The 10,110-nt window shown below is 51.5% G+C and overlaps 1 protein-coding gene across 1 annotated transcript in view; it reads right to left on the bottom strand.

The window, feature by feature from the left end:
- Positions 1-380: 380 nt before the first annotated feature.
- IGFN1 (immunoglobulin like and fibronectin type III domain containing 1) overlaps positions 381-10,110 on the bottom strand; it is a 35,890-nt gene continuing 26,160 nt past the window's right edge. Inside the window, exons 23-29 of the mRNA XM_068995618.1 lie at positions 9,669-9,797; positions 8,210-8,512; positions 6,049-6,137; positions 4,793-4,988; positions 3,283-3,582; positions 2,498-2,824; positions 381-1,753 (exon numbers count right to left, since the gene is read on the bottom strand). Of these exons, the coding sequence (XP_068851719.1) occupies positions 1,740-1,753; positions 2,498-2,824; positions 3,283-3,582; positions 4,793-4,988; positions 6,049-6,137; positions 8,210-8,512; positions 9,669-9,797 (1,358 nt within the window). The 3' untranslated portion in view covers positions 381-1,739. The remainder of the gene's footprint in view (positions 1,754-2,497; positions 2,825-3,282; positions 3,583-4,792; positions 4,989-6,048; positions 6,138-8,209; positions 8,513-9,668; positions 9,798-10,110) is intronic.

Here is a 10,110-nt window from a genome sequence, read left to right as displayed (position 1 = left end):
GCAGTGCCGGGGGCGCTGGGGGGGAAAGCCCGCCCCGGGCCCGGGAGAGACCATTGCGCTGCGCGCGGGGGGCGCGGGGCCGGTCCCGGTCCCGGTCCCGAGGGGCGGCTCCGGGCTTGGGCCTTCCTCGCAGCCTCAGAGGCACGGCCCGGACTGGGGGGGAAGGACCCAAAATCCCATCTCGGTGCACCCCCTGCCGTGGGCAGAGACACCGCCCATACACCAGGGTGCTCCCAGCCCGGTGCAGCCCGGCCTGGGACACTCCCAGCAATGGGCAGTCACAGCATTCCCTTCCCTTCTCGGAGGGGATCCCCCCGTGGCTCCGGTCGAAGCTCACAGGGTAAAGCAGCAGCAGAGGATTTGCTGGAATTGGTGCTGACATCTCAGCAGGACCTGCAGGATTCTCCTGCTGTGCCGGGCCTTCCTGAGGTCCCTCAGCTCCAGTTCCAATTTCCATCAATCTTGGCTCTTGTGTTTATCAGCCAAGAAGCGAAATCTGCCCTGCAGGTGAGATACCCCTGCCTCCAGCAGGAGGAGGAGGAGCTGCTGGAGCAATTGCATGAGGGATGACCATGTGCAGCAATCACAAGTGAACCTGCAGCAGCCAGGGATCCAGGAACTGACTGGGATTCCTTCTCCAGAATAAACAAGGACTCGGGATAGATTTTACTGAATTGTGTTTTAATTTCATAATCTACTACTGCTGCTACATCTGTACAACATTGTACAAAATGTAATCCAGAGGAACATTCCAGCCCCACAGCTGAGTTTGGCTCTGCTCTCTCCTGTCACAAAGTACCTTGGCTGTGACACCTTCCTACAGCCACCAGAACATTTTGCTGCCCAGGTGCAGTGAGGGGAACCCCTGGCCACGGCAGGAGGTCCCTGGGGGTACCTCGCATTTCTGATCAGACAGGAAGGGGTTTTTCACCTCTTTCTGCAGGAGGCAAATGCCTCCCAGCAGTGCTGTGGCCACGGGCAGTTGGGATGCACAGGTGATGCTGGGGGTGGTTCAGGACTGGCACAGCCTTTGTGCTGAGGGTTTTGGGAGTTGCTCTGCTCACACACTGGTTGTAGACTTCCAGTCCTTCCCACCAGTGCATTTGCACTGGGAGTTTCACCTACCCTATGCCAGGCTGCTCTGAGATTTCATCTCCTGCCCAGATAAAATGAGCAGGCAGATGCTCTTTTTAACTTAGAGATTAGGGAAGATAATCTACTTAGCTGCTACTGGTAGTAGAACAGATCCAGAACTGCTCCTGCCAGATTTGGGAAACCTGCTGAGAATCACATGGAATCCAAAGTGATTGGTTTTGGCTTAAAAAAGCATGTGTGAAAGGACCAGAGATCCCTGGTGTTCAGAAATGTCCTTGTTGCAGGTGAGTGGTGTGGCAGGAGGGTCTCTCCCACCTGTGTTCTCCACAGAAAGTTTCATTTTGGCCAATTATTTTTCCTCTCATCTTCTGCGTTCCTGAAGCTTCTAAGCTGTGTTTTAAAGGTCTCATGGAAAGCCTGATCATTAAAAAAAAAAAAAAAATACAATGCTCTTAAAAGCTTTTTTTCCCAGTTTTGATGACAACGCAGCATCATGTTCAAAGTGCAATTACCAAATCTGAAAAGTAACCCCCTCAGACTGTAATGAACATGTGACAATGAATGCACAGCCCTCATATGGACCAGTCCTCACCACAACCTTCTCATCCTCGGAGCCGTGCAGGGATGTTCTCAGCAGGGCCACGCTACAGGGAGGAGTCTGAAAGTGAGAGCAAGAGAGAAGCAGCTCAGGGTTGTAGTGAGGGAGATGAGAAATAGTCTGAAAGGCTCCCTGGGCAGGGAAGCTGAAATGTTACAGGGCCTAAAAGTCTGCAAGAGCGTTACAGGGGTTTAACTGACCCATTTTGCCACTCCTGTAATCCCAGAGAGGTATTTTGCATTTAAACAAAAATGTTTGACTCCAAATAAAAGATATTTCACTGGGTACAGTCACCAACAATATTTATCCAGAAGTATACCCATGAGTCTATCCCCAGCCAATCCCACTGCCCTTCCATCCACATCAGGACCTCAATGCCTCTGATCACGTCCCTCTCTTTCCTCCCTTTGTGTTGGCTTTGGCCACCAAACACCAGCTGTTCTCTCACTGCTCCCCTCACCTGGCACACTTGCCAGGGTCTTTATTCTGCAGTTCCTGCACTGGAGAGAAATCTAAGCTTGGTATTATCCTACCTAATGAAGATGGGAATGTCCTTTCTAAAAAATTTGCTCAAGGTCAGCCAAAACCTTTGGCTCGTGTAGAAATCAAGTGGGTTTTTCTCATCTGCCTTTTTATTTCTGGTTCTGTTTGGTACTTGATCACGAGTACCATAATTAGGAATTCGGTAAAGCAGCCCAGCCGTGCCATTGCTTCGCCAGCAGGCGGAGCTGGCTGAGGCATTTCTGAGGCACTGGGCAGCAGTGACACCCGGGGGCCGCCAGGGAAGCAGCCCTGCAGAGGTACCTTTGATGGCGAGGAAGGCTTTGCTGAAGGCACGGCCCGCTTCATTGCTGGCTTCCACCATGTACTCGCCCTCATCCTGCTTGGTGACCCCCAGCAGCACCAGGGAGCAGACTCCGAAGTCGTTTGTGCAGAAGTAGTTGGGATCTCCGGAGAGGTCTCTGCTGTCCTTGTACCATGTGATTTTGGGCGAGGGGTGGCCTCCAACGGCACAGCTCATGTGGCACTCGCTGCCCGTCACCACCACGTGCGGCTTCAGCGGCACCAGGAACCTCGGGGGCTGGTTCTGGTTAACTCCCCTGTATTTCGGTGCTTTCACTCGAAATTCAGCTGTGAAAAATAAACAGCACCAAGCACACACTCGGATACTGCTCCCAGCACTGCAAGGTTTGCAGGGGTTTGCTTGTGCAGTGTCTGGAATTCTGCAAATTGCCAGAGATCCCATGCACCTACGGATTGTAACCTCTGCTGCTCCTCAGAATTACCCAGCATTTAACTTTGATGTCAGAAACTTTGGTTTCTACATTACTTAAGCTTTAGATTTTGTTGGGAATTCATTTTGGGGCAAATAGCATGTCCTAGTGGCAGGGAATGAAGGGTCTGTCTGCACAATGTCCCTGCAGAAAGGACAAACCTTCCCTGCCCAGCTGGAATTCCTCAGGGCATCTCTGTGCATTCCTGTTCTGGGCAACTGAATGTTCCCAGGAGGAGAGACCCATTTGGGGATGGCGTGTTAGAAGCAATGAAAGAAACAAAACACAACACAGAAATATTTGAAAATGTTTTACCCTTTGTTTTCCAGATCCTCCAGGGCTTCACAGTCTCTGATGGATCACTGGCTCCCAGGTCATTTTTTGCCACGACCCTGAAGTAATAATCCCTGCCTGGGACCACCGTGGTGAAGGTGAACTTGTTGTTGTAGATCAGGTCCCCCAGCACATGCCACAGGCCCTTCTGGGATTCCCGTTTCAGGACAGTGTAATACAGGTTCTTCTCCCACTTCTCAGATGCTGAGGGGTCCCAGGTCACTGTCACTGCATTGGGCACATTCTCCTCCAGCCGGATGGCGCCAGGGGGCTGAGGGATGTCTGCCAGGGGAGGGCACACAATGTCACAGCTGTAGGGACAGTGGCACAGAACCCTAAAAACCTGGAGTTTGTTGCATGTCTGGGGCTCAGTGACCATCCTGGTCATTGCAAGGGACACAATTCCATTCCTTCTCCAGGCACACAGATGTGTTTGCTATGAACTGAGCTGCTGCTGCACAACATCTGCACTGCTGAGCGGGGAGAGCAGGGTGGTACAGCTGAGCTGCTTCCCCTGCTGGGGTCACAGCTGGGCGAGCTGTGCTCCGTGTCCCACAGCCTGTGCTGACCTCCCCCAGTCACTCTGAAGGACAGTTTTAGTCAGAGGATTGCTCTGTCCTGCAGACAAGTGAGATCCCAACGTGCCCAGACAATCTCATAGAAAATTGTACTCTGGTTCTCCCTGTGCCTGCATGGCCAAACTGCATCAGAGCTCACCCTGCCAAACTCAGTTTGTGGCCTTCTGCCTATTCACAGTAAATCATGGAATCCCAGACTGGTTTAGGTGGGAAGGGACATTAAAACCCATCCAGTCCCACCTCCTGCTTTGGCAGGGACACCTTCCACTATCCTGGGGTGCTCCAAGCCCTGTCCAACCTGGCCTTGGACACTTCCAGGGATTCAGGGGCAGCCACAGCTTCTCTGGGCACCCTGTGCCAGGGCCTCCCCACCCTCAGAGGAAGGAATTCCTTCCCAATATCCCATCTAACCCTGCCCTCTGGCAGTGGGAACCCATTCCCCCTCGGGAATGGTCCTGTCCCTCCTCCCTCCAGGCCCTTGTCCCCAGTCCCTCTCCAGCTCTCCTGGAGACCCTTTAGGCCCTGGAAGGGGCTCTAAGGTTCTCCCTGGAGCCTCCTCTTCTCCAGGTGAACACCCCCATCTCTCCCAGCCTGGCTCCAGAGCAGAGGAGCTCCAGGCCTTGGAGCCGCTCCGTGGCCTCCCCTGGACTCGCTGCAGCAGCTCCAGGTCCTTCCCGTGCTGGAACCGCAGGGCTGGAGGCAGCTCTGCAGGGGGGGTCTCAGCTGAGCGGGGCACAGGGGCAGAATCCCCCCCTGCCCTGCTGCCCACGCTGGGGGCTCAGCCCAGGGCATGTCCAGCGCACACCCACCAGCACCCCCAGGTCCTTCTCCCAGGGCTGCTCTCAGTCCCTTCATGCCCCAGCCTGGACTGACTGGGAGTTGCTGGTACATTTGTATGGATGGCAGTGAGTTACCTGTAATTTGAACCTGGAAGCTGAAGGTTTCACTTTTCCCCAGCCCATTCCCCAGCTCCACAGTGTAGGTGCCGCTGTCACTGAGCTCAGCTGCCCTGAGCAGCAGCTGGGTGCTTCCATCCTCGGTGTTCACAGCAGCCCGGCTGGGAAGGGGGAGCCCATCCTTTAACCAGGTCACCACTGGCTCTGGAGATCCCTGGAAACAACAAGTCACAGCCACTTGTTTCACCTCCAGACTGGGTCTTATATCTTTAGTTTCATTATCTTACCCCATGACATGGTAATGTTTAGAAATATGGATCCATGATGGATCAGAGAGCCCTGATCTGCTCTACAGTTTCTTTACAACTTTTTCCTTTTTGTCCTTTAAGGATGTTATTGCAGTAAAGTGTTCAGAACTGTGTCAACCAAGCTATGCCAGATCAAGGACAGATAACTTCAGGAGTTAATATTTTCTGCTTTTAAAAAAACATCCTCTAAGTCTTTATTTCCATTGTGCCATCTTTGGTCTCTTCTCCCAGAGATTAGAAGAAAGGCCAGCAAATACACACACTTCATCACCCTCCTCCTCTGGTATCCCAGACTTCTCAGGATCATGGAATCATTAAGGCTGGAAAAGACCTCCAAGGCCATCAAGTGCAACCTGTGCCCAATCCCCACTTTAAAAGCACTGAGTGCCATGTCCAGGCATTCCTTGGACACCTCCAAGGATGGGGACTCCAAACCTCCCTGGGCAGCCCCTTCCAAAGCCTGACCACCCTTTCCATGGGGAAAAGCCTGCGTTGTTCCAAGCTTACACCAAAGCACTGCGATTTCTGTCAGCGCCTGTCAAGTTCTCAAGACACAGAGCTCAAGTGCTGCTGCTTGGTGAGACAAGCACAGTGAAGGTGTGCTGGAAATGTGCCCCAAGGCCTTCTGAGGGAGTCACAGGAAATCACTGATTTGGAAAGCCTGACAGAGCAATGTTATCAGGATGATGATAACATTGATAAGGCTAGGTGGACAGCACTGAGCCTTGTTTGCAGAAGTTAACGAATGACCACCATGTCAAACACCAATGCCAAGACTGACAGCTCAGTTCTGGCTTGTGTTTTCCTCACTCTCAAAGTCTACACAGCACAGGCAGACCAAATTATTTGCCCAGTGACTTGTAGACAAAACTCCATGACATAAAAATAGTAGCTCCATTTTTCTGTCTGCTATTGAGAGCATCACAAAACCTGGCAGGGAATTCCTCCAAAGCCTTGAACACCCACCTCAAAGGGAATCTTCACCCGGATGGGATTCCCTGCTTTTATAACCAGGAACCTTTTCACTGTGTCATCTATCAGTAACCTGGGAGAGACTGGAAAAGACAAGGATTACTCCCAAAAGGTGGATGTTAGTGCAGTCACTGATAACAATCACACATGTTCCACCCCCTGGTGCCTCTCCCAGCTGGGTGAGGCTGGTGAGGAATTCACTGTGGGAAAAATCTCCCTGATTCAGTCCCAGACTTTACACCTTTCAAATTTCATTACTATTTATTTATCACTATGACTGAACAAGGGAAAATGATGTAAAACTACATTCACAACAATCTCTGTATTCATGTGATGTCTCAAGTCACAGAGAAATTGGCTCTTTGCCACACTTTATCCCATCACAGGGATCATCTTTTGTGTTTAAATGGTGTCTGGAAAAAGGAAATTCCAATGGACACTTATAAAATATACATGCAATACAGAGCACAGAACACAGGAAAGCTGCCAGAGTTTATCTAAAATAGTATTTTTTAGTATTTAAAATATTTTATTTTCTCTTTTCATCAGTACACTATAGCATTTAGTATTTCTCTAAGAATACCAAATACAGTAGTGCTAAATTGTATTTAGTGTTTCCAGTATAGAACTTAAAACCCACTTTCCAGATGGATTTATTTTATCTATTTATTGATAAACGGGGTCTCCAGGCATAGGCCAAAGCAGACATTTTCACTTAGGACCCCAGTTAAGGAAGATGAACCCCTCACAGAATTATTATGTAATTCTGCAATGTTCCCAAAGAGCAGGAAAAATCCAGAGCTGCAGATTGTAAATAAAGATGGAAAAGTGAAAATGGTGAAAACTTTCAAACTAAACAATTAAAAAGTAAAATAAAGTATCAAAAACAGCATAAAAATTTGTGATTTAAGAGAATGAAGTAAAATGTTTTGTTCCAGAAGATTGTCTAGAAATTGACTGAAAACTGTATTTCCTGTGGAAGAGCACAAGCAGGGGTAAGGTACATGCAGGTTCTGTCTGGTGACTGTGGTGTGGCTCTGCACAGAGGGCAAAATGTAAGTCCAAGGAGAAAATGGAGTTCTGAGGGTTGTTTTATCAAAATGAGTCCCTAAATGAGCACTGTGCATTGCATATCTAATATCAGTTAATACTGAGCCTGTCCTGCTGAGGTGAGCAGATAACCCTGGGGTGAGGAGGAGCAGAGCTGTCCCTGAGTTAGTCTGGGCCTGGGAGCAGCTCATCCCAGTATCCTACAGCCCTGGCTGCTCCTGCCCCCTGAGGTGCCCCATTCCCTGGGACACAGCTCCAGAGCCCCTGACTCACCCTCTGCCCCCTGAGGTGCCCCATTCCCTGGGACACAGCCCCTGACTCACCCTCTGCCCCCTGAGGTGCCCCATTCCCTGGGACACAGCCCCTGACTCACCCTCTGCCCCCTGAGGTGCCCCATTCCCCAGGACACAGCCCCTGACTCACTCTCTGCCCCCTGAGGTGCCCCATTCCCTGGGACACAGCCCCCAGCTCACCCTCTGCCCCCTGAGGTACCCCATTCCCTGGGACACAGCCCCAGAGCCCCTGACTCACCCTCTGCCCCCTGAGGTGCCCCATTCCCTGGGACACAGCCCCAGAGCCCCTGACTCACCCTCTGCCCCCTGAGGTGCCCCATTCCCCGGGACACAGCCCCCGGCTCACCCTCTGCCCCCTGAGGTGCCCCATTCCCCGGGACACAGCCCCTGACTCACTCTCTGCCCCCTGAGGTGCCCCATTCCCTGGGACACAGCCCCTGACTCACCCTCTGCCCCCTGAGGTGCCCCATTCCCCGGGACACAGCCCCTGACTCACTCTCTGCCCCCTGAGGTGCCCCATTCCCTGGGACACAGCCCCTGACTCACTCTCTGCCCCCTGAGGTGCCCCATTCCCCAGGACACAGCCCCCAGCTCACCCTCTGCCCCCTGAGGTGCCCCATTCCCTGGGACACAGCCCCTGACTCACCCTCTGCCCCCTGAGGTGCCCCATTCCCTGGGACACAGCTCCAGAGCCCCTGACTCACCCTCTGAGCCCTGAGGTGCCCCATTCCCTGGGACACAGCCCCTGACTCACTCTCTGCCCCCTGAGGTGCCCCATTCCCTGGGACACAGCCCCAGAGCCCCCGACTCACCCACAGGAGCAGCAGCTCCAGCACAAGCCTCGAGCTCCGAGGCCTCCCCGGGGCCGCCGTCGCTGAGGGCCCTCACGCGCAGGAACAGCTTCTCCCCAGCCCGCAGGCCCTGAACCCTGCACGAGGTGCTCTCTGCAGGGAGGGTGAAGCATTTGGTCCAGCTGAGGCTGTTACAGGGCCTCATCTCCACCTCGTAGCCTTTCACATCATTCCCATCTTGTACTTCAGGTTTGTTCCATGTCAAGGTGACACTGGTGCTGTCACTGCTGCTCACTTTAAGGTCCTGCACTTGGCCTGGAGATTCTGGAGGGAGAAATTTTATTTAAACTATTTTTCTAGGATTTCTCTTCCCTCTATTCAGTCACCGCCTGAGATCCCAATGTTCTTGCAGTGCACTGGATTTCCACCCTGTTCTCTTGCCCCACCTTGTCCCAGTTCTTCAGAGCTGGATCCAGGTCCTTGCTCCTACCAGCCCTGCAGTAAATCCACAACATCCCAAAACACTCTGCAGCCCATCCTGAGTGTTTCTCCACACTGTGCATTCCCCCACACCAGGGTCTGCCAGATCTTGACTTGGACGTTGTCGCTGTTGTACCAAGAATAATGCAGTCCAGGATTGGGTTCAAAGGCCAGAAGTGGCTATATTTAATGATATAAATCAGCTCATATAGCTTTGTTCACAAGGTGGCATAACACCATTGGGTGCTTGACCATCCGCCTCCCAGAGCGATTGGCTGAACGGCGTAACACCCATTTCCAAAACATTTTTCCCAGTGTGGAAAACAAAACACAAACAGCTTGTGCACCTGTGAGATAGTTTACAAACCTTCCCAGCTAGTTTGCTTGAGAAAGGAGACTTTCACAAGCAGCTGTAAAAAATAGGAAAATCTCTCTGCCAGCTCTTTTAGCATCTACAGGACACCCTACAGGAAATCCTTCCATTTCTTCCTATTACTGCAGGCCTGGGCCCTAGGGTATATCACCATGTCCTGCAGCCATAGGGAGGAGGAGGAGAGAAGATCCAGCAGGCAGGAATTGTGCAGCAAGATTGATCTATTTAATTATTTTACAAACTCTTTTATAGACTTTTTTCTTCATAGTCTAATTGAACAAAGGATCAGCCACCTCTTGGGGTGATTGGCTAAAATCCTAAAACATCCATTGTCAAAATATTTTTCTACTATACCATAAACAAGACTTTTCAAGGTTGCAGGTGTTTGGTTGTTTACATAACTCTGCTACCTCTTCTGTGAGAGAGAAAAGTCTCTCATGGACTTAGAAAATAGCAAGAAAATCCTCACTAGCAGCATTTTTGTATCTACATCTTCCTCCAGCTGATTCTCAGCCATGAAACATTCCCCAGTTACTGATCCTTGTCTCCGCACTCTTTTACAGAGGATTTAAGAACATCTCCTCCCCACGAATACCCCCGAAGCAGAGCACAGGGCAGGGCACTTACTGGTGGGGTCCCGGGCAAAGGAGGGCTCTGAGGGGTCACTGGGCTGTCCTGTGCCAGCAGCATTGACAGCTGCCACCCGGAACTCGTACTGCACACCCTCCTTGAGGCCGGTCACCTTCAGCTTCTTGTCTGCAGAGAGGAGAGGAGTGCATTGGCTCAGGGGAGCTGTTCCCCATCAGGAAAGGTGACACAACAATGTTGTGCCTTACTCCAGGCAGAATTATGGACTGAAAAACTCTCAGAAGCCATAGATCTGTCACTGATTCCCCTGCCATTCCCCAGACAAGTTATATAAACTTCTGGGATGTGTTCATTGTATTCCTTTCAAAATCAAACAGCCCTTGAATCACAGAATCCCAGAATCATTTAGTTGGAAAAGACCTCCAAGGTCGTCCAGTCCAACCTGTGACCCATCACCACCTTGATGTGAAAGGTGTAAGAT

Source organism: Aphelocoma coerulescens, chromosome 26 (genome assembly GCF_041296385.1).
Source record: "Aphelocoma coerulescens isolate FSJ_1873_10779 chromosome 26, UR_Acoe_1.0, whole genome shotgun sequence".
Taxonomy (NCBI): Eukaryota; Metazoa; Chordata; class Aves; order Passeriformes; family Corvidae; genus Aphelocoma; species Aphelocoma coerulescens.
Note: the sequence above shows the minus strand (reverse complement) of the source record. Positions and strands in the feature narration are given on the sequence as shown.